General features: G+C 35.8%; 1 protein-coding gene across 1 annotated transcript in view; it reads right to left on the bottom strand.

The window, feature by feature from the left end:
* The window catches only part of Toll-7 (Toll-like receptor 7), a 98,217-nt gene extending 72,290 nt beyond the window's left edge, over positions 1 to 25,927 (bottom strand). The window contains exon 1 of the mRNA XM_081730702.1: positions 20,800 to 25,927. Coding sequence (XP_081586828.1) covers positions 21,174 to 25,271 — 4,098 coding nt within the window. The 5' untranslated portion in view covers positions 25,272 to 25,927 and the 3' untranslated portion in view covers positions 20,800 to 21,173. The remainder of the gene's footprint in view (positions 1 to 20,799) is intronic.
* Between the last annotated feature and the right edge of the window lie 280 nt (positions 25,928 to 26,207).

Below are 26,207 nucleotides of genomic sequence, written 5' to 3'. Positions count from 1 at the left end.
AACACTTCCGGTTTGGGTAGAGTAGTAGGCCCACTGTGTGTGATCGCTATCTCTTACTATTTTTAAAACCGGAAATGGTTCATTTCTACCACTTCCGGTTTCAATAGAGAATTATTTCAAGAGATGGAATCTACTCTTGTCAACGTTGAATGGATTGCAAGAAATATCTCTTATAGTGTTTGCTCTTATTTCTGTCTAAAGAGAGAGACGAACGGATGAACGAATGGAGCTTCCGACACTTATGCATAACATAGTTTGGAACTATACTACTACTACTACTACTACTACTACTAATAATAATAATAATAATAATAATAATAATAATAATAATAATGGTAACAATAATAGGGTTGCCAACTGTCCGGTTTTTCACTGGCCTGGCCGGAAATATTGCTGTTATTTTTACTAAAGTCGGTAACCGGTACAGACTTCTTTATCAGCCACTTCATGACCGTTTTTGTATTTCAAATTTGTATCTAGTTCGAAGTATAGATTTAAATAATAACTTTTATTCTGTGAATCCAAAACTGTCACCTTTCACCACCTATCAACGATTAATGTATTTTGCTAATCTGTTTAGATAATTTTTAAAGAGATGACTGAATCAGGAAAAATTTGAAATTTACTCGTAAGGAATTTTATACATTTATTGACAGTGAAAAAGAATTTCTTAAAGTTATTTCCTGTAGTTCAAGTACAACTGTAAAGAATAAATTTCATTTTGCAAATCTAAAATAGTCATTAAATGTTAATATACTTTTGTTCATCTGTTTCGACAATTTTAAACAAGTGGCAGTAACTGGTAAATACAATAAAATGATCACTGCCGATTTCAGTTTCTCATTTATAGCTCAATGTATCTATTGAGTTTATTAGTGAATGTATCATAATTAAGGATACGCAGAATAAAGGCGCGAATGCACTTTTGTTCACGATAGTACATTTCCTTCTCATGGATAGGCCGAACAGAGATACTTCATACTTAGACCTACATCATAGGGAATTTTGAGGGGGTGCCTTTTTTTTTTAATTATTTTCCAGAATTGCCTACCCGAAATAATAATAATAATACTTGTTATAAAACCAAGAGCCTCAGTATGTGAGTCACGCTAATTTTTGAGTCTACACTCAGATTAAATAGTTGTCGTACATGCGGTGCCTCCTACATGACAGCCGGCAGATGTCGATAGCGTGTGTGTAGGGCAGGCAATTCGCAGATGAGCCTATAAGGCTTGAGAGAAGAAAACCAACCAGAAAAAAAAAAGAAAGAAAAGAAAGAACCGAGGATAGAACAGCAAAATTGAATCTCGTTTTACTTCAAACATCCACCCACTACTCTTTCAGATTATGTAATATTTTCCTCTTAATCTTATTAATATTGTACGTCGAAGGCACGCTAGTAAAAAAGAATTACTACATATATAATCAAAATAAAAACATAGTCATAATAACAAAAGAAGAAAGCTTCCGACGTAAAACTCAGCCTTGAGCGTTAACTACTGGAATTAGCATTCCATCGTACGTATATAACACAACCTCCAATGTACACAATACATAACCTATATTGATTTACTACTAAGCCTTTTTTCCTATTTATATTTTTTTTATTTTAAATGAAAAAAATATAATCTGGGAAATTCCAAGCACTCCTACATCATGAAAAAATGATATTTACTTCACGAAGTCAGTATCATCTCCTACTGTATATAAGCTCCAGTTTTTTTTTTTTTTTTTTTTTTTTGTATCTCTCAAAAACTTTTTCCATTGACAAGTTCCTTTCCCTTCCCGTTCCGCCCCCGTCCCAAAACCCGCTAGCTCCCAACTCCCCGTCCGTGAAGCACGAAATTGGGAATCGCATAATTGAAACGAGAATTTAATTTCGATAAGTTCCTAGGAGACAGAAAAGAAGACGAAGAAGAAGAACTGAAAACTACTACCGAGACACCGAGTCACCCGGGAAACTTCAATACCATGCTTTCGCATTGCTTGTTCAGCATCGAGATTCGTTATATTATATATATATGGGAGATCACAGAAGATAAAAGGCGACGTTACGAGGTTCCAAGTGCAGAAATGAATAAGCAACAGTGTTTTAATCTAAAGACGTACGTATAAGTGATTCAAAACTCCCTAAATCACAGACAAGCACATTTTGTTTCTTCTCAGTTGGAACAAAAGGGAACAAGTCAAATCCGCTTCGTAGTGAGCATCAAAGAACAATTATCCTGAACGTTATACAACTGACTCGTTACATAATATGAACTTCACAATAACATGTTAGCAGCATCGTGTGATACCTTTTCTCAACGAAAGATATGGAATTAAATCTCGACATCAATGAGATTTATCGGATCCGTTAAAAAAGAAAAAATGTGTAGTGTTGCCAATTTTCTCTTTTTCACCCTCTAATTCCCGATGTCTGTCAGTGTTGCCAATTTAGCAATTTTATGGCCAAATAAGCTGTTTTTTTCATATGATTAATTAATTAAAATTTTGTCTAATTTTGCATTCACAATTGCAAACTTCTAGTCATTTATCCCTAAAAGTAAACTTGTTTAAAAAATATTAATTAAATGTAAGTATGACGTGTTGTCTCTGATCAGGACTGAGTGAGCTTCATTAACCGCGTGCGACATAAACTGTTCTTGTGGTTGATTATTTAAAAGAAATCTGTGAGTTTTACGCCCCACGGTTATGCCGGTTAGGTGATGCCGGTGATGATGAGTAATGAATGAAATGGTGGAATGAAGAAAGTGGGAGGAAACGGGAGAACCCCGAGAAAACCCACGCACACGGTGTTTGTCCACCACAAAGTTCACTTGGCGGGGGCTGGGATCGAACCCGGGACCCCAAGCACCAGAGGTGAACGCTCTACCACTGAGCCACCGCGGCCCCGATTATTTAAAAGAAAATAATCAAATGAAGAACAAAAGCAAGAATTAACCAAGAGAGAAGAAAAACTTTTTACAAGAAAGAAAGGAATAAATACACTTTTCAGGATAAAAACCCGAAATTAAATATACTTTATACTAGTGACAACTATTTGGAATTTCCATTAAATATTTTAATTCTGAATTTCACTATCTTAGTCAGTGACAGGCAAACTACGGCTCGCGAGCCAAAAGCAGCACCCTGAAAGGTTCTATCCGGCTAGCAATAAAATTCCTAATGTGATGATTGAATTAGAGATTTGAATGAGTTGTATTAGAAGCACTCTGACAGACACGCATTTAACTTCAGTTCTTAGAATAAGTGCTTTTCAGTTCGAGCCAGATTAGAGAACCTTCTACCGTTAAAAAAAGCTTAGTATTACAAGAATTTTGTAAAATAAACTTTTTTTTTTAATTAGATTGGCCCATCTAATTTTTTTCTAGTTTCCAGAGTCTTCCCCTAAAAACATTTCCCCAATACTGGTCTAAGTTCCCGCATCTGTAGTCGCCTTTCTGTAACCTATGTATTTTAAAGGTCATTATACATAGTTGCAAATTATTCCTTTTAATATTGAAAACGATACCAAAAATCGTGGATAAATCGAACATTTGAACCCCCTGTTTGGATAATTCGAAGTAATACAGTAAAATAATTTTTAGTGTTGCATTGATTGCAAACAGAAGAATACAGTTTTAATTGGGTTTCAGCTGTCCAGATGCAGTCGTAAGGAAGAGTAACACATAGAGAGAATAAATACATTCGACGACGATGATGATGATTAAAACGAAATTGGCCGATGAAGTAAAAGAAACATTGTGTGCCAAACCCTGATATCAACCCGTGGGAAAAGTCCAATTTTTTTGTGTATATATATATATATATATATATATATATATATATATATATATATATATATATGTGTGTGTGTGTGTGTGTGTGTGTTTTAAATATCTATTTCTCGAAGTGGGATAAACAAGAATTTTCGACACAATTAGCAGCAAATATGGGATTTTTCATCGATAGCAACATCATTCTCTATGAGCGGAAAAGCAGACCAATGATGACATCTTAATAACCTTGAAATTAGTGTTAAGTCTTCATCCCGGCGAAATTAAAATACCGCTAATTTTATAGTAATTATGTGATATCTTCAAACATAAAAAAGATAGTCGAAATGTGGAACAAGAGCGCCCTAGACAATGTTATTTTACATGAGAAACCGTTATCACGACTCACTTATCTGCTTTCGATTTCGAGCCATTTTGAAAATCGGCATTTATTTTCGCGTTTCTAAACAGCTGAAAACGGAAAGCCACTAGGTGACTTGTGATAACGGTACCTCACGCAAAATAATATTGTCTAGGGCGCTCTTGTTCCATATTTCAATTATCTTTTATCTATTTGAAGATATCACACAATTACTGTAAAATTAGCGGTATTTTAATTTCGCCGGGATGAAGACTCTTAACTGTCAAATTTTGTTACCGGAAAATACATGCCACTGCAGAAGTATCTTGTTATTATTATTATTATTTTTTTAAAGACACAACGTGCTACACAAAATGAAAGGAGAATAAAGTCTTATAGTATCGTTACGTAAATTACAATATAACACAAACGAATTATACATACACACACTAAATCCTGACAACAAATGTACTTTTCGCCAAACATTTTGTCAGTTCTCTTTCAGTTACGAAAAACAGTAATTCACCAACTACTTGATTAACGCAGAAGATCGAAATTTACTAGTAGTCTACTCAAATGTTGAAGAAAATGCGTAGCATACAATAGTTTTATTTTTCATACTTAAAAACAGTAGTTAGTATTCAAGTGGGAAATTCAAGAGCAAAATGGGAATTTCTGCCTCTCGAGGTGGGATTTTATTGTCTCTCAGGTTGGCACCACTGTGCTAAATCCATCTAAAGTTTCCGGAATGATTGAAATACAGTGAAACCTGTATTTAGCGGAATCGAGCGGGACTTGCAAAAATTTCCGTTAAAGTCAGGTTTCCGCTTAGTGGAGGTAAATCTTTCCTTTCTTTTTCCTTTCTTCTCAGTATAAAGGGGCATGCTGAGAAAATATATTGCTGTACGTACATTGTTCGATTACAGTACTTCTTTCTTCTACGAATGAGTACACAAAAAATTTAAAATTGAATACAAAATATGCTATGCAGACGTTTTCTTTATTTTTCTAATAGCCAAGCAGGGTTTTCTGTGTACATTGCTGCTTGACTTTCCGCATACACTTTAGCCTGAGAAATTATACTAAGTGAATCAGAATCATTTTTTCGTAAGGCAAATTTTTGCAGTTCCTTTAAACTTCTGAGAGAATCTTGATATGTATTTATTCTACACTCTTCTTGGAACTCGGTATCATATTCCTCTTCTTCCTCTATCTCGTTTTCTTCTCTCCGACATTCCGTATGATTCTTGATCAAGTTGCGGGGATTAAGGACAATTTGTGGGGGTGAATATGAGTAGTGGTTTGGGAAGGTCAACACTGTCCAGGAATATTTAACAAAAGAACGAACATTTTATCGCAGACAGTGTAATGTATATGTCTCACAGAATGTCTAAACATCTTCTAAACGCTGTAGTCCGGAACTCAGAATTTTTCGTTAAATGTTTATTTTTCTTTCCGTTGTCCGCGTAACAGTTTCCGCTTAATGAAGGGACTTTTACACGTTTTGTTCTCCAAAATTCATGGGACCGTGAAATATTTCCGTTTAAGACAGTTTTCCGTTTAATAAAGGGTCCGTTGAAAACAGGTTTTACTGTATTTAGAAAGGTTTGTTGAATGGGAATTAGAGCCTTTTTATTTCAACTGTGCCCTTGATGGCGCTGCTGTCGTGTGTTTTCTTGTACATTGTCGAAAGAGGAGGGACAAGTTGCTGCGGCCGAGATCTTTCAATTGTTGGATGTGGAAGCGTTGCCACAATGAATTATTTAATGGACATCGCTGTGTTTTGTCTTGTTAGCCATTCTAAAGTAGACTACGTTCTTCACTCGTCAAGACCAAACGACTGAATGACAAATTGGCAACACAGCTGAGGTTATTCAGTCCTTTTTCTTAAGCAAATGGATTGTTTCATCCATCAGAGGGTGGGGGTGTTTCAAATATTTTCCGAGGGCACAGGTGGAATAGACAGGCTCTAATACTATTAAAGAAATATTTCACGCAATACGCCTAAGTGAAACTGAAGACTTTAATGACCGTGCAGAAACAATCAAATCAGAACAAACATTTACGAAATTCTTGAAGCAGGAACATACAATCAACGTTGTTATTTGCGTATGTGGTTTTGTGTGTTAATTCAGTGTGTTCTACATATTGTACTTTCTGCAGCATGTGGCTTAACTTATGTGTGAGAAAATGACGTTTGTTTGCTTGCGGCATTGGATCAATAATATGATGTTTTAAAGATAAAGACTGTTGTTTATTATTAACAAACTCTATGGCCTATGGAACCCGGAGGTTCAATGCCGCGTTTACAAAACCTCTTCACTGACTTTCTGTCTTTGGCCAACTGGACCCAGTTTTAACTTTGTATTCCTATTTCTGCGAGATCCATCTTAATCTTTCCCATCTGCGCCTAGGTCTTCCTAATGGTCCTTTTCCGATTGGATTTCCAGTCAAAACTGACAGCTTTCCTGGCTACATGATCTGATCATTTGAGCCTTCTAGACTTGTTTACCCTAACAATGCTCGGTAAACGGTATAAATTTATGAAGTTCCTCATTATGAAGTTTCCCGTTTCTAGTAATGCCAACTCTGGAAAATAAAAAAACGGCACCCCTCAAAAATTCCCTATGACATAGATCTAAGTGTGAAGTATCTCTGTTCGGACCCATGCATGGAAAGGAAATGTACTATCGTGAACAAAAGTGCATTAGCACCTGTATTCTACATATCCTTAGTACATTCACTAATAAGCTTAACAGATACACTGTGCTCTAAATGAGAAACTGAAATCGGTATTGAACATTTTATTGTATTTAGCAGTAACTACCACTTCTTTAAAATTATCGAAACAGATTAGCAAAAGTATATTGATCTTTACGTAACAATTTTGGATTTGGAAAATTAAATATATTCTTGAAACTTACACTTCAACTACAGGAAATTGCTTTAAGTCTTTTTTTTCACTCTCAATAAGTGTATACAATTCCGTATACATAAAGTTGAAATTTTCCCTGAAACAGTCTGTCATTCTTTAAAATCATCTACACCAGTGTTTCCCAACCGGTGTGCCGCGGCACACTGGTGTGCCGTGAATGGGCTGCTGGTGTGTCGCGGGGAAATCGAAACAAAATTATTAATTCTATAGCAATCAAATTGCAAGACATAAGGGAAAATGTATATCTGTATTTCACATTACTATGAATCTACAATTTTAAGTTTCATACCGTGTACAATTTTAATGTTGAAAAAGGTATTTATCATTGTTATGACCATTGTTGCAGACTATTTCGTAACTTGAAATTTTAAAATATAATTCAATACTTTGGATAAAGCAAACATACATACAAATTACCTATTTATGTTTTAAAAGTAAAAGAGATTTGTTTGTCCGTTCGTTATTTAGTGATCCATATTCTGAGTGTAAGGTTGAATACAGTTTTCGAAAAAGAAAGCGTAGTTCTGCAAACCTGAGTCCAATATTTCATTGAGTTGTTTTCTATTTTTAAATTAGAATGAAAAGTAAACATAATGATTAACCACGGGGGAAAACCAGTGATCGAGCTTTCTTCTCTGTGAGAAAGATCATTAATCACAGGAAAAAAATACATGGTATTTTATATTTACAAATAATAATATCTGTGTGCCGCGAGAATTCAAGTTACACCCATAGTGTGCCGCAAGTTGAAAAAGGTTGGGAAACGCTGATCTACACAGATGAATAAAATATATCAATCGTTGATAGATGGTGAAAGATGATAGTTTCGGATTTACAGAAAAAGGTTTCTTTTTAAATCTATACTTAAAATTAGATGAAATTGTTTTGAACTACAAACGAATTTGAAAAATCCGATCACAAAGGAGCTGGTAAGAAGTTTGTACCGGCCACCGACTTTAAACAAAATAACAGCAATATTTCCGGCCAGGCCTGTGAAAAACCGGCCAGTTGGCAACCCTACCCGTTCCCCTTTCCCGTTCCTCTTGGGTCCGAATATTCGATTCAGGATTTTGTTCTCAAATACTTTAGTCTGGGTTCTTCCTTCAGAATAAACGACCATTTTTCCCAACCATACAGCACAATAGGCATGATTAAAGTTTTATATATTTTAAGCTCCAAATTCCCCAACAGGAATTCGCGACGACAAAACATTCTGAAATGAATAATACGAATTTCCTGCTTCCAGTCTACATTTAGTTAATATTTTAACCTATCCATAATTTGCAATATTACGATTCCAGCGAACTTCCATGTATTTACTTTTCTCTGTATTTATTTCCAAAACCATGTCCCTGCAAGCGTTTAATAAGACCTCTGCATTTCTTTCTATTGTTCTTCTATCAGATTTAAATAATCAGCATACACTATAACCTGGTGAATACCATTTAGCTCTAGGGCCTGTTAGCTACCTGATTTTCCTTATAGAGCACTGTTTCTTCAGGTTATTCTTAACGTGAAAGCTCGTGGACATGAATTTTCTTACTAGGACTGTATTAGGCCTATTATTTTTATGCAGTTTTGTTCGCTTCAATATAAGTTATTACAAATGCAAGTTACTAGATATTCCAAATTAGAAAATAGTCCGCTGCATATATACAGGGTGTTTCAAAACAACACCGACATCGTTTGGGAGGTGATTCCTGATACCAAGATAAGACAAAAAAGTATAAACCAACCTGGGTACACAAATGCTTCCTTTCGGAATTATAGGCTGCCGAAAACATGAAAAAAAAAATTTAAAGGTCCGTAGCACCACAACTAAGGGGACCTACCGCAGTTGGGTCAAGACTTCACTTAGGAACTACCAATCCAAATATCCAAGCTTCAGAATTCTCCTGTATTTCCGTAACAATTTTTATAGAGTTAGTTGGTAAGTACTTCAAATTATATATCCGTAGCCAAACCCCCTCTACAAAAATTGTTGCGTGTGTACAACAGGATTCTGAAACATGTATTTTTGGATAGTGCACATATTAGTTCCCAAGTGAAGACTTGGCCCGACTACGGTAGGTCCCATAGTTTTGGAGCTATGGACCTTTAAATTTAATTTTTTTTTTCATGTCTTCGGCAACCTATAACTTCAAAACGAAGTATTTGTGTACTCAGGTTCGTATACACTTTTTGTTTTATCTTGGTGTCAGGAATCACATTCCAAACGTTGTCAGTGTTGTTTTGGAACACCCTGTATATTAGCTCAAAATTTAGAGGAACATATGTGGCACAAGAAAATTTAAGAATTTCACTGTAAAAGAGCTGAAAAAAATATTGTATTTTCTGGAATACAAATGCCCGTAAAATTAAAAGTGATGCGCTACTCAGGACCGCCAGATTTTCTGTAAATCATTAAATATGCGAGGTATTTACCATGTTTTTTGTTTGTTTAAACGGAGAAAACCCCTAAAACTTAGTGACATATCTGGGACTTGGGAACGCCAGATTTTTCCTATACTCAACTGACTATCCAGTCAAACTCAGTAAATAAGTTTCATGAAACATATAAAACAGGAAAAGCTTGAGAGAGAGAGAGAAAAAAAAAAGAAATTCAGGAATTCAAGACCTGATAGGACTTAGGGAAAAACAATCGACTTCAGCAAGGTTCGAATCCACCTGTCCTCAGAGTAGAAACGAGAGACCGAAATCTCATGCATATCACCAGCACACACCTAATGGTACTCAACGTATCTTTTTCCCATTTTCAGTTTTTTTTTTTTTTTTTTTTTTTTAATGCTTACCGCCATGAAATTCGGTCTGTCGACTTTTTCGCGGCTACAGCAATTGATTTATCGTTGAACCCATTTCCCGACAATAACCGTCGCTTCAAGAGTTCCCAAATTAAAACCATTCTTTTCCCCTCTTTTTCTCTTTTCCCCGTTAAAAAAAAAGTCTTTCCTCTTCGGAATATGGGCAGAAATGAACCAGAATAGAGAAATGGGAAGTGTTTCACAGCGTAACTACGATAAAAGAAAAGGCAAAAGAGTTCTATCCCTGAATCCGCTTTCACCCTCTCCCCAAAGGACTGTGAAATGGAAAGAGAAAGAGAGAGAGAGAAAGTCGATGTGATAAAATGACTATAGAAAAAACTGCTAGCTGTTTTCCTTTTTTCCTTCTCCTTTCTTTCGAGAAAATTAAATTTTCAGTCCTGGGCGAAGAAATCAAAGCAAAATTACTGTCTTTTACGCTTTCGCTTTTCCTTCACATATTTACCCCCTTCCCAGCTTTCTCCTTTGGGCCCTCGTTAATATCAATCCTAGGCCAGTTTCTCTATGCATTTAACGTATCAAATATAAATACGTAATATACGGTCACTAGTATATAAGTTTCTTATATTCCAGTATGGAACACGGACATCAAAAAGCGCAAAAAGAACTTCACGGAAAGGTCTTTACAGATCAAAGATCGTTTTATGTATACAACACCTACAGCGTATAAAAGTTTAATAATAATAATAATAATAATAATAATAATAATAATAATAATAATAATAATAATAATAATAATAATATGCCACAACACGATGTTTAACATCTAGAATTTTGTTGAGAAATGTTTCGTTCTGGAGCCAAAATGCCTGCCACAGAAGCACAGTGGCGAATACATACGTCTTTAAGAGGACTAATTATTGCGAAATTAAAATACCGCTAATTTTACAGTAATTATGTGATATCTTCAAATAAATCAAAGATAATGGGAATGTGGAACAAGAGCGCCCTAGACAATATTATTTTGCATGAGGTACCGTTATCACGAGTCACCTAGTACCTTTCCGTTTGCAGCTACTTAGAAACGCGAAAATAAATGCTGATTTTGTAAATGGCTGGAAAACGAAACCAGATAAGAGATTCGCGATAACGGTACCTTATGTAAAATAATATTGTCTAGCGAGCTCTTGTTTCACTTTTCGATTATCTTTCATCTATTTGAAGATATCACATAATTAATGTAAAATTAGCGATATTTTAATTTCGCCGTGATGGGGTCTCTTAAGCACGCATAGATATGGGGCACTCACCGGAGGTCCACCAGATCTGCCTCCTTCCAAAAAAAGCTTCCTAACATACATTTATGCACTTTCTGAAGAAAATTATATTTGTTTAAAAAAGCAATGATTGATGTAGTACGAAAATTTGATATTACACATCATCTACACTTTTTGTTCTATTATTCTTCTTCTTCTTCTTCTTATTAGTATTATTATTGAAAATATAGGTAGAAGCCTTTGCTCTACAATGTTCAACGTTCGAAAATGACTACCACCACTTTTGATTTGGATATCACAATCATTACAATGAACTGGATTTCTAAGTTTTGACTCTCCATGCCCTGGCCAAAACAGACAGCGACCCATCAAATAGTTCTTGAAGTTATTTCTCTCCCAGACGCACGGGCAGAGTAAATACGCATATAAAAGTTATAGTAAACCAAACTTCTTAAAGAAAAATATTTGAATGTTCCCTCCAAAAATATTTCCTGCTACGCCCCTGTGTGTCATGTTGTATGCATTAGTATTCCAATGCTGTAGAATAAAACATGGAAGTAAGGAGATAATGACTGATTCGATCCTCAAAAATACAACGCCACGCTTCGCCACTGTATTATTACTCCAGTGTATCCTGCAGCTATACAGCTTAAACATTCTGTATACTTTTTTTTTTTTTTTTAATCTTTCACTAAATCATAACCAGTCGACAATTACTGACGTGAACGTATTCAGTGGATAAATACACATAATTACACTCAAATTATTGAAATGTAAGCACGGCTAAGTTAAATTGCACTAATTTTCAGACATAATTACAGCCACGAGAATCCTGAACAGTTTTGTTTACATCCTGCTCAACTATTACATTCTTCGGTTACGTGAGTGCCAACAGCATAATTATCTAATTTTAAAAACGAAAATATGGACTTATTTTCAAATGTTTTCACGGCCATATTTGAAATAAAAACCTTTACAATTCCTTTCTGATTGATATTGTAAGTAGTAATAGTGGAATTCTAATTTTTATTTGATATAACGTGTGATTTTTTCCATGTGTATGTGCATATTGTTGCAAGGACAACAAGGACAATAGTCCGGTACCTTATGATAACAAATCTTGTGCTCAGACAGTGTTGCCAGACCGATTAGATGGAAAAGCAAAAGACTCTAAGATAAAAAGCAGGAGAAAGCAGTAGACATATAAAGGAGCGTCATTTGAGTGCAAATCCAGGGAGAGCAAAAAAATTTGCCATTATTAAGGGGGACAGTGGTCAAAACAAGCAGTCCAGAATGCATTATTACTTTCAAAATAAAACAACACATACAAAACATAAATTTGAATTTTAAATATCATGTTTTCCGATGATTAGGTAATCTTTTGGAGGTAGAAAAGACCCTCATGAACCCTTTATATCAATAATGTTTGATACACATGTGTGTGAACTAAGACGTATACTCTTTCCAGCATTAGAAAAAAGTAGACGTAAACAAACCCACCTGACTACCAGTGGGTCGATGACCAGTGATTGGTTGTTGGACTCACTGCACTAGTATCCTACCGCAATATAATCCCTACTAAAATAATAATTGAAATAAATATATCTGAATTTTTCCTGCACTTCATGATAATAAACACAATATATATAATATTTAACAACAGATGTAGCTTTATTTCAGCCTCACGCGTATTTGGACATATAGTATTTACTGCGCATGCGTATGCATTCGCGCGCCTACCCCACTCATTTAAAATTATAGCAGAATGCAGAGTTTCGTGGCGACAATATGTGACAATAATCCATTTTCGCCTCGTGTTATAAAACACAAAAGAGGACACAGGAACAGCGGTAAGCTCGTTTATATAAGGATTTAAGAAAATACATATTTCCAATATAGTGTCAGTGAGTTAATTATTTACCAACCAACTACAGCCTTAACATTGTGGAAATTATGCGACGACAGTAAGCTAGCAGACGATCTTGCTGTTCACGTCTCTGGCTGCCGAAGCACGTGTGAGCCGCGGAGTAATACATTTCGCTTTGTTTATGTCTACTTTGTTCTAAGACTGGAAAGAGTTTAGTGAAAGAGGAAAGTGGAGTGCGAAAATGTCTTATCATGCACCTAGCGATAGTATAGCTATACGGTACAGTCACTCGTGATCATGACGTAAGAGAATTTTTCGCAAACGATCGTGGAGAGGTGATCTAAGCTACTCTTCCAACCAAAGTCCCAATCTAAACAACATGTACTCGTAAATTTTACAGTAAGTCATAAAGATCACTAACCATCATGCATACAGAAGGAGACGTACAGTTGTATCCTTGTATTCATATTATATACAGCAAAGCTCTATATGCTCTAGAGATCTTTGTGTATGCATACAGAGAAATTTAATCTTTTTACGAAAGGAGAAAATGAAAATTCAATATTAATAATATTTCTTTAACTTTTCGAAATAAGGAAAAAGCAGGAGATTGTTAAATTTTCATTTTCGTTCGCAGTAGATCAGTAGAACGTGAAAAAAGCAGGAGATCTTCTGCAAAACCATTAGCTCTGGCAACAGTGGGCCTTATGCAGAGTCGTTTTGAATTGCGATTAGTGCCATACTAAAGAGTTCGACTAACATAAGTCTCCTGCAGTAGTCAGTAGTTTAGTATGACGCTAATCATACGTCAAAACGACTCTGCATAAGGCGGAGTGTGGCCAGACCTATTTAAACTTGTATTTATGCTGTTAAAGATATATTAAGTGAGGAAGCCATAGCTGATTGGAGTGTATTTTTAATTTCTGTGAAACGAATAATCCGTATTAAGAAAACACAAAGTTTAAAATGAATAAAAAGAGTTTAACCTATTGAAATAAGTATCGTGGTATGTTTTGGTGATTATTAAAGTAATTTTAATCGAACCGGGACCACAATATTTAATTATACGTGTCTAAACTGCTTTACAACCATGTAGAATTGACATGGTTGTGATGGATTCATTATACGTACAAATTATAGTATTGTCTATGTCTAAAATTTAGTTAGGCGGATGCTGAACTTGATCAAACTAATGGTAGAACTTGATCAAATTAATATACTATGATGCTTAGAATGAAATAAAATTACATTTATAGTTTTACGTCCCACCATGTCCTGTATATTGTACAGTCACCGACAAAGGTTCTTTCCGTTCGGTAAAAGTTATTTTGGTTAATAATGGTGATGTGGCTGGAACGTAAAGAAAATTACATTCTTTTTTAATTTACTGAAAACTGTACTCAAATTGTCCTTCCAATCTGAAGTTATTGGAAGAATCGTTCTTCCAATAGTATGATTTTACTATTGTCAATGCAGAATGACGTTCTCTTGACATAGTATATGTATTAGAATACAGGTACTACCACTGCATAAACACTACTCTAAATCATCACTGCAGAGCTATGCTACCCAATAGATTGATGCATCTATCCGCGTAGTGTGTTATCGTACTCTTGTGGTTTTCCGTGTATGGTGAGGGGGCTAAAATTAGGATTTATTCCCAGACCCAAAATTATTCCAGACAACAAAGGGAAGGAAGTTGTACCCAACAGTCCAGCCGACCAGAGTATGTAATTGGAAACCAGCGGTAATGGCCAAATAAATAACTGTCAAAAGCAAAAGTGCTCATATTTGCATGTGGTACTGGTAACATGGAGGAAGGGGCAGGCAGTTTCGTGTGTGTGATAGTGAGAGTGTGTGTGCATCTCGGGCAAGGGCCACGTATTACGAGTGAGCTTTCATTTTCTTTTTAGTATGTTGTGCATGGGAGAAATTTGTTTAGGTTTCTCCCCTTTCGCACTGAAGAGGGCAAATTTTCACTCTAGCCTCTTTTTTCTTTTCTTCTTTTTTTTAAAAAAAGAAAAAGGAAACTGGAGTCCCCTAACGATCATTTTTCTTTCTTGATTTCTGAAAAACACTCGAATAGCAAGAAGCGAAGCGCGATGAAAATCAGAGTTGCCAACACAACGGACTTTTAACTAGTAACTCACTATATGGGTAAGGAACATACAACCCTTAAACTCTGGAGCAGTGGCAGTTCTTGAGGGAAATCATACAGTTTATATAAAAAAAAAAAAATAAAAACATCGCCATAAGGTAAAGGGAAGAAAGCTTACAGTTGCCCATGGGACGAGAACTCTAGTCTAGTTTCCGAGACGAAACGAGAACTCTAGTCTAGATTTCGAGACGAGACTAAAAATGTCTCAAATCTCGTGGGGAATACGAGTTTACAAAGTCTTCGATTTCAAACATTATTTTTAGTGTTACATGATTTATAGTATAACATTTATAAATTGATTGTACAAACATAATTACGAACATTTTTCAACGTTTAAAGATGCACAAGTCATTACACACACATACTTCAATAATAAGTAGGCTTTCAATGTTGATATACCATATCTCCCGTGGCGCAGAAGAATTCTGATAGTTTCTAAACAAAATTACGAAAAACAAATCAGGACAAGAAAAAATTTCGTATAAGCAAGACGAGACAAGACTTCTACATGATTTACTTTAACAAGACGAGAAAGCCTTATTTCTCGTCTCGTTGGAAACGTAATATAGCATCAGAAAGCTGTATATAGGAATTAATACATTAAGTAGTCATTTTCCTCTTTTCACTTATAGTGCGTCTATTTCTATTATACGAGGGATTTCTTCCTTTCTTTCTGCACTTAGAATTTATTAATATGTATATGAGTACAAAACAGTTACTTAATCTTTATGAACAATTCAGGGAGAGACCAAACTTCTGGTGTTTGTGGTTCTCCCTTTCAGGAATTTACATAATATAGAATGGTGAGGAAATATTTCATATATGCAGATAACACAAAATTACATGAGGTTATAAATTCTTAACTTCATAATAAAAATAATGACACATTAACATGGTATTTTCTCAATTTTCAAATACTCTTTCAACTGATTTTTTTTTTTTTTTTAATTTACTAAAAATTTGTAGTTCTCTGATACTTAGGGGTAGGGCGTTCCAGGCCTTAATACATTGGTACCTAATAATTTTGATACCATAATTTAACCGTGGTCTTGGACTGTACTAACTGAGTGCTTATTTCAACATATTGTGGTGAAAATATAACTGCACCTTTGATATATTTGATATACTGTAATATATAATTGAGGATTCTTGAGGGCCCCGAAAACCTAAAGAAAACTAGCAACTCATTTGTAATTGCACCTTACGCGTATACGAAAGAAGATCCTACCGGTATACCACAACTTGCATTACAATAAACAAAATTGTTTCCAATTGATATAAAATTTTCATTAGACGACACCAGTTACCTCAGTCTCTCCTAAATGTAGGCTATTCAAGACACTGAAAGTGGGGGAGGGAAGTATTCGTCATAAAAACACGAGCACATATTGGAAAAGGATATATTATACATGAAGCTGCATTCAGTTCCCGAAGGAGCAGGACGCTCATACTTCTAGAGATTATTCATTGAGTATGTACGAATTTACAAAGGGGGTAACAAAGCGACTTTTATTAACTTATCGACTGATACGAAAACAAAAAAGAACGTACCTGTACTTTATATCTGCATGTGTTGTGTCCTTGTACTTTACCTATGACTATGTGTGTGTGTGTGTGTGTGGAAAGGGGGGATTTAACGCATATCACATGTTTTGTGCACATGGATACTACTTACTATTGCACTACGCAGAAAATATATGGTATTTCATGTAGAAGTGGTAATAGAACACAGAAGAAACGCAGATCAGGGGGTTCTCATGTATACTATTACCTTGGAAAGCTCGAAAATCACTCAAAATGCCACTTTCTTATCAATCTTTCGCTGCAAAGTAAAATTTTGACCCTAAAAACTACTCCTGGGCGCAACCTTGTTCAACTTAACAAGATTTTCTTTACTTCTTGGATTGCTCGTAAGCAAAGAAAAGCTCGACACCCAATACATTTCCATGGAAACAACACAGAAATCAATTAATTCAAGTTTTGACCACATCATATCAACTGAGTGACTTTTTCTTTTGTTTCTCTCTCTTCCTGTAAGAATATAAAATACTTTTCCTTTAATATAATTCCACACGTGCAGATACTCGACAGAAACAGAAAAGAAAAATGCAACAGTGATGGATAGTTAACACTTTTTGACAGACAGGCGTAATTAATTGATTAAAAGAGAAAAACTTTTTTTCAGACACAAAGCCGTCCTTGGAATACAATATCTTAGTGAGCTTTTATATTATTGTTCTTATACACTATTAGATCCAGCGGTTGACTTCATTCTGACCTGGCCTTGAAGTAAATAACTTCCTTTTATTTTTTTTTATTTTTTTTTTAAGTCTACACTTTTAGGCAGAAAAAAAAAAAATAGATTGTTTCGAATTTCATAGCAAGATTTGCTCTTAAAGTTACTCCTTTTTAAGTATTCCGTTTCTGGAAATTATTATCTTTTTTTCCCCACTTTCAATGCGAACTTTTAAACTCTTCACCTTCACCTAAATATATTACACACTAATTCTACCTCATTCCGATATCTTACGACAATTTTTGACGTCAGAAACGTTGGTAATCCTGATCGTCAAATACTCTCTGTATTGTGGTGAACAGAACTTAAGAGCCTTACTTATTAAAAGTAATACAAAAATTTACCAGTTTTCTTCTGTTTGTTTTTCATAAGTGAAAGGAGATAATGAAATGCAACTTACTACAATCATCGATAATGCAATTTGACAACAGAAAATATGAACCTGAAGAATATTCAGTGTTGCCATCCACAGAAATTACCAGAATAACATTTCCCTCAGAATCTAAGTTAAGGCAGCGACTAGAGGAACGAACTCAAACTGCATTTGATTACGTATCATGTTGTTTTGGTATCCTGTGAACTACTATTGTTTTCTTTAATAATAGTTGTATTTAGTTCGTAATAAACAAAATAGCTTTTACAAACAGTTATAATAATGTTATTTTAAAAAGTAGTTCACAGGATACCAAAACATGATACGTAATAAAATGCAGTTGAGTTCGTTCCTAGGATTTTGGGGGGAATTATATTCTGGCAACACTGTAATTTCTATGGACGGTAACAGTGAAAATTGAGGTTCATATTTTCTGTTGTAGAATAACATTCTCTATGATTTTGGTAAGTTGCATTTCATTATCTCCTTTCACTTATGAATAAACAAGCGAAAGAAAAATGGAAAATTTTGTATTATTTTTAGTAAGTTAGCCTCTTAAGTTGTGACATTGCCTCAAAAACAATTGAATCCATATCCAACTGAATAGTACCAACATATGACTGCAAATACCTTGTTTAAATTATGTTATGATACTATTATAGATCAATAAATCATAGTGGACAATGTATGACCACGGGCGCCGATCCTGAGGGGCCCTGAGGACTCGGGCCCTCCAAACTTTATGTGGTCCCCCCATATTGTATTCATAAATATACAATATTTGCCATAATTTGAATGCAATTTGTCTTAAAAATCCTCATATATGCCTTCTTCATCTGAATGCTCCCCTCCCCCCAAATTTACAGAAAAATCTGCGCCCTTGCGTATGACTCGTAGGTTTTCTTACGAGTTTTTGCGTTTTCTCCCATATTCTTATTCCAGCTCATCAGCAAAATACAAAAGTATTTGACATTTTGCTGAAACTACACTATAAATACTGAGATTGTATCATAGAAATAACCCCCTAGGCGACTCGTTCAAGTTCTTTTTCTTCGTCTGTCCCGAGCTAAACCATAATTTCCTAAAGGATGTAAATAATTTAAAAAAATAAAAAGAAAACGACCACAAACTTTGCCCCCTCTTTCGAAATATCTTGAGGACTCCCATGTATGCAAATGTCTTAAGCTTTATCAGTGTTACACACAGGGGAGTCAGTGAGGTGCAATTCCCCCCTGAGTTTGAGTTTTACATAGACTTTTCTAATAAAATAGCACTAAATCAGTGAAGAACGCGAAATTTTACTTATATCAAGGAGTCTTGCCCTTCCAAACAAAAACTGAAATGACGCTTTTGGTTACACACAAGAGAAAATAGCCACAAACTAATATTTTGCTGGTAAAACGTGTTATGTGTAGTCAACCAACGCAGGCTCAAACAAACATCACCTATACAGGTAAACCTGACTACTTAAAACACACCCTTTCATTATGACGTTAGAAAGATGAGAGTCAGTGGCGGATCTAGAAAGTAAAAACTGGAGGGCCAGCCAGAACCACGACTATGATAGGTATACTATATCATGAGTTTACTATAAACTTTCAAAAATATATAAATAATAGCTTCAATTATTTTTGCCACCTAAAAAACTGGGGTGGAGGGACGTAAGCCTCCGTCCCTTAGGCCAGATCCGCCACTGATTGACAGTAGATGGTTAATGAGACATAATAACTTACATCTATTATTAACTCTTCAACTTTAATTTTAAATATTTTAAAATTAAAGATTTCAGAGCGTAGGGGGGAGGGGGCAATTGCTTTTCCCGAATTTGATACATAAATGTAAGTAAATCAATAATATAGAAATATACTATGAAGAAATAAAACAATTTATTCTAGGGAGCGCCTCTACACCTCCCACCCCCCAATATAAAAAGAGGAAAATCTGAAATGACACTTCTGTTTCAGAGTTGCATATATGTCTTGTAAACAAACTGATTTACTGAAAAGAAGATATACCCGTATATTGAAATAATATTGTATTTTTTAACTAGTAACTAGAAAACTTTCCAAAATTTGTCACATTATTCGATATTACTAAGTTACATAATACAAAAAAAAAAAAAAAAGATACTAACAAATTAAAACTAGTCATCATTACTGAGTAGGTTACTATGTACTCTTTTAAACATTGATATTTTCCTCTCAATACCGTAATTTATGGGTGGGGCGAGGGGGGGGGGTGTTTCCCCTATTTAAACTCCCTGCCACGCTCAAAATGAAACGCATTTCCAGATTAAAAATTATCTTACTCCGTACAATATGATACGAACATGAATGTACAAATGAAACACGGAATAAATTTACCACTAAATAATAAATAAATAAGATCTAAAAAACGAAACGAAAACGTGAACTGGTCCCATTTCAATAAAACTGACTACTATCATCATCATTTAAGGTTCCCAGAAATGATATACAGTATACTTGTTTAAGCTGTCTCACATATCGTTCCCTTAATTCAATATGAAAAGCATAGAATGGCCCCACCATATCATTTCAAAATAATAATAATAATAATAATAATAATAATAATAATAATAATAATAATAATAATAATAATAATAATAATAATAATAATAATAAGGCGTTGCTGCTGTCCCATCTTAGAAACGAAATAGGCTATATTTCCCTAAAATAAAGCGCAAATGTACTCTATCACGAGTCCTATTTTCGTGAAATGCCGACTCCGTCCCGTAGAAACAATTTAAAACATTTGATTTTAAATGTCAAATTTGGGGCCCAGAACTTAAGCAGGGCCATATTTAACATTTTTTTTTGTAGAGGGCACAAATATTAATACCTCTCCTCCCCCCCCCCCCGTCCTTCGCAAGGAAAAGTTCCAAGTTACGCTGTTGCTTCCCCATATATTTTAATTTCAAAAATAGTCACATATTATTGCCCATTCATTTAAAAAAGAAATACAAATATTAATATAATAATAATAAAATAAACTAACCTGTAACGTATTTCTCCTTTACTAGGAAGGGAAGTGTTAACTGTCCTTCGGCCACTTCGCTCCAATTCTGCCAATGTTGACGATATCTTGGTCCAATAATAATCAGCCTTCTTCTTCTGTGTCCCCTGCCATCACACATAGTTGCCAATAGAAAACGTTGTTAAAAAGGCACCAATGGAATGAATAAAATCCTCTTCTTCACATAAAATCACCTCTTCTATTATCTTAATGTAAATTATCCTTCAGAAAACATACATTTTTTACTTGAGATTTTTGCATTTAATCATTGACTTTTCGTAGTAGTTTGTTTTAAAAGTGAAACAAAAGAAAATTAGAAACGAAGATCACTGTTTGCAGTCGCGAGATTTAACATCTCAAACAAGGTACGCTTGGCCCCCACCAGGTTCTACAACTGTAGCACTGCCCCCACGGCTCCTCCACAGATCACGCCCACCACCAATCACATTACTGTTATTATGAAACAGAAGATGGTGATGATTATTACCAACATTAGGCGCTGAAGACATATTTCTCTCAAGTGTGGAATAATCAGAATCTATAGAGGAATAAATATGTTCGGAATTTCTTGCAGAATTCGCACCAGCACCGGCGTTTGCAGAGTCTATTGTCATGTAGGTATGATGGTGATTCCGCGTTCGCGGGGATGGAGTTCCTGTAACGGCCGAAGAGTAGCCGGCTTCCCGGTCGGGCATTTCCGACTTGTCGCGGTGAACGGGTAGGACGGTCGTGTAACCCCTTGGAAGCGTAGAAGTAGCTGTACCATCATTTTTATTAAACAAAGGATGGTTATTACTATTATTATGTTGCAAACTATGATGGTGATGCTGATTATGGTTATTAGCATAGGGTTGTCCTTTCTTCACAGTATTCGTATAACCATCCAATGTATAGTTGTTAATGTTTCGTCTATAGTTTGTTACATGTTCACTAGGCATAGCATACCGAAGTCTTTGCCAAAACCTCTTCTCACCCCACTTTACTCGCGCACTACTTGTTTTTAAATAAGGGCGTAAGTCCGGATCTAACTCAGCTTCCGGTAAATTGCCCTCTTCCACTAGTATAAGTTTATAGGTCCGGCCTTTAAGGGCCTCATGCAGAGCCGATTTAAATTCATTTCGACTCCACTCAGTCTGCAAAAAATTTCGCGACAAAATAAGAATCACACGACGACTAGCTTCCGCCGCTTCGACCACTGGAGGAACATAACTTGTCAGCGGAAGGTCCCGATGATGGAGGCACAACTGAAATGACGGGTTCCCGTGTTCGAGTTCCGCCACAATTGGTTGCACAACAAACTCTTCGTCCTTGGGACTATAGCACACATATCCATCGTAGAGTTTCTCTCGGTCCTCACCCTGTACGGTCTTTTGAAATAGTCGCACTCCAAAGCGAGAATATACATACACACGAATGTCATCCCTGTATAGAAAGATCGCCAGACACATAATAACAATCACGAAAAATGAACTCAAAATCACAATCATTATTGGGAAATAATCTGATATCATGATACTGTGAATAACAGAACTGGAACCGGAATCATTACAAGTTCCGTTATAATCAATCACATGCCTTACACCTTCCATGTCGTTCGTGTAACACCATATTTCCTCGCTGTCAGAAACTTTCCTCACATTGTCCTGCACCCAAATCTGTAGTTCTTGCAGGAATTTGCACTTACACGTCCATTTATTATTGGATAACGTAACTTCCACAAGATATGAATTTAGAGTTAATTGCCAAACAGGGAAGGTGACAAGTTGGTTACCATCCAATCGAAGAATTTCTAAAGATTTCAGGGGCAAAAGAGTAACATTATTAATAGACGAAATGAGATTATTATGAAGATAGAGTTCCCTTAACTGTGAAAGGTGCTCGAACTCAAAACCTTTCAATTCCCTAATTTTATTTTCCTCCAAATGAAGAATTTGTAAAGCACTTAAGCCATTGAAAGTTCTATTTTGTATGCCTTCCACTTTACTATTATTCACAAACAACACTGTCATTTTTGAGCGTCCAATAAAAACGTGATTTTTCAGCTCTTTTAAGTTGTTCCCATCCAAATACACTTCAGTGGCGTCCATCGGAATGCGCCGTGGAATCTGGTCCGTACCCAAATTAGCACAATCAACAATATTCGCTGTCCACTGTTCGTTGTGATAACATGTACAATTAGTTGGGCACATCATTTCGCAGTCACAAGCGTCGAAATCACAACAAAGACACAAAGTGAAACAATGAGTTTCATACATGCAAAGAAAATGCGATGAATGCGCCTCAACAATAGGAAGATGAGGCAAACCTCGCGAATAGGTCATCTTACACATAACGTTGTCCAAATCCATTATCCTTGGGTATTGTCTGCGATTAATTAACTCGTTTTGGTTGATTGACTGAAGCCATTCCATGTGACAATCACAGTGGAAAGGGTTGCCACCAATGTATAATTCAGGTAAAGATTCGTTCTCTGGAACAGGCTGTAACCTTAACGCCGCTTGATCAAGCTTAACCAGTTCGTTGGAATACATGTAAACCCGACTAAGATTTGCCTTATCCAAAAAGGTGTTGGGATGAACTTTCGAGATGTTGTTATTATTAACGAAAAGTATTTCAATACTATTGGGTATGGACAACGCAGCAAGCTCTGTCAGTTTGTTGTGATCAGCGTACAAGGTCTTTATACTAAGACCACTTTTAAGTTCATAATAATTGCCCAATTTCTCAATTAAATTTTGATGAATATCTAACCATTCCAACGACTTGGGAACGAAAGCGTAATCGAACCAAACCAAATGATTATTGGAAATATTAAGCCATTGAAGGTGGGGTAAGGTTGAAAAGACTCCATTAATATCCGACAAATAATTTCCATCCAGGCGAATTGCCTCTAACTGGGTAGTTTTGTCGAAAGTCCCACGTTCAATATGCTGAATTTTATTTTGGGCCAAATTAAGCATTTCTAAATTGGTCAGATCCACGAAAACTCCACGAGTCAGATTACCCAGTCCATTACCAGTCAACCTGAGGCCTGACAATTGATGAAGATTACGAAATGAACCATTTTGCAATTTTGTGATTTGATTCTCGCCTAGATCAAGAATCTTAAGAAAAGTAAGCTTCATTAATGCTTCTGGAACAACACTCAATGAATTGGAACTGAGATCAAGTTCCTTGAGGTCAGAACAATTCTGGAAAGCAAGAGGATTAATGGATTGGATTCTATTGTTGTTGAGGTTAAGTTTACTCAGAACAAACAGACCATTCAGAACAAGAGCATCGATATGAAACAAATTATTGTTGGCCAGATTCAATGTATGCAAATTATACAAAGGCAGAAAAGCATTGTCATCAATTGTCTCGAGAGAATTGTTGTTCAGATCTAAAATTTGTAAACTGTACAAGCCCTGAAAACTTTGAGCATAAATTCTTGTAAGATTATTACTGGAAAGATTAAGAACAATGAGCCGGATAAGGGCAGCGAAAGGACTTCCGTTTAAACTTTCGCTTGTCACTTGGTTGTAGGACAAATCAAGTACAAGAAGCAATTCTAAGCGATCAAACAACCCAGCCGGAAGATCTCGAATTGAATTGTTTTGAAGATGAATTTCATGCAAGTCTCCAGTGCCCTTAAACAAATCAGCGGATAAAGTGACCAAATAATTACTAGAAGCATTGAAAACATGCAAGGACGCCAAACCCGCTAAGCCCTGACCTTCGATAACAGTAAGTTCGTTGTTTTGTAAGTACAGTTTCTGTAGCCGCTTCAGTTTGGCCAGAGAATGGTTACGAAACACACGCAATTCATTGTAAGAAAGATCTAACGATTTTACATCCAATCCACACTCATTTCGCTCAAACCACAAGTTTTTCAAAGTACGCAGTCTATTGTGGGTCAAATTTAACGTCTGCAAATTACGCAAAGAACAAAACAAATGATCCGGAAGAGACTTAATATTGTTCCAACCTAAGTCAAGCACTTGCAATTCTCTGAGAGTGGAAAAACAACCTCCTTGAAGTTCTAGAGATCTTGACGGCCAATCCGAGTTGTAAGTCCTCAAGGTCAATTTCTTCAAGTCCCGTAACCCGTCAAAAGCATCCATGGGCACTCGGAGAATTTTACAATACTCGATCTCAAGTTCCTCCAGTTGGTACAGTCTTTGGAAAGCATAGGACCCAAGAGTACTTTCAAAAAATAACACTTCACTACACTCAATTCGAAGTTTTAAAGTATTTTCCGCCAGTAACATACTGAGATTGGTCTTATCTATGTCATTAGATATTGTGCGAAGTTTACATGACAACGCAACCCGTGATGTGTCATTATTCTCCAGGGACCACACACAATCATCTGGAGCTTCATATTTGAAACAAGACGCTGGCACAAGTAACAATAGAAGGCCCACAACAATGGTCGTCCAAATTTTCATCACACTTTGTAAGGAGACCACCATTTTTCCCCCACGAAAAAAACAAAAAATAATAACAATTCGTTGTTTTTAAAAAAAAATTCCTCTTAATATCACAACACCATCACAATTTGTTAACTTTGTGGTACAAAATATGTTTATATTTGCCCCGCTACCAATACAGGGCAAATGTGCGCTGTAGCAACGAAGTTTGAATTGTAGACAGTTTGAACATTAGCAATGTTTTCTTAGGTGTCACCTACTCACCAACATATCGCCGAAACTACTGGCGGGGTACGAACTCGGGGCTGACGGATGTTTTCTATCACTAAACTGATGCCGTAGAGATGATGTCCTGTATCTGCTCGTCGATGACTCTTCTTGTTTTGATGTCCAGATGTGACAAAACTGGTCATTTCACTCACAGAAAACGATCATGAAAACACCGAAAAACGGAAGAAAATTTACACGATTATTTTTCTCACGTTATACGTTTGAACAATTGTCGAGGTAACGGTATTTACCAGCGACCACATATTAAAGGAACACCGAACTGTGTTATTTTATTTTATTTTAAAAATGAAAACCTTTTTCTGCTTTGGTACCACGGCCCGTGTACCGTTAGACAGAACTTTCGTTTGTGCCTTCGACCGCACTCTCACGTTTCTCTGCCTCTTTGACAACTAAACCTCTCGTTGCTGAAGCAGCCGATATTATGGTGAAACGTTTGGTAGGTGGCAGCACCGCTCTGCGTGCGCATGGTCTCTTTCCGCGAAAAAAAACCTTTCTGCTTCTGTAGGAGCAAACGAAACCCCTACTAAAACATACAACCATTGCTGTATCGTATAGCTGGGGCTTGTTCGAGCGAATGACAGCACGACAGATTGGATGGTATCAAATTGTGGGTGTGTTATCACCAGCGTATTACAAAATACATTCGTATAACAAAGTAAACTGAAATTGGAATTTCTGAGATTGCTT

The sequence above is a fragment of the Thermobia domestica genome, chromosome 1 (genome assembly GCF_964235325.1).
Source record: "Thermobia domestica chromosome 1, izTheDome1.hap1.1, whole genome shotgun sequence".
NCBI lineage: Eukaryota > Metazoa > Arthropoda > Insecta > Zygentoma > Lepismatidae > Thermobia > Thermobia domestica.
Note: the sequence above shows the minus strand (reverse complement) of the source record. Positions and strands in the feature narration are given on the sequence as shown.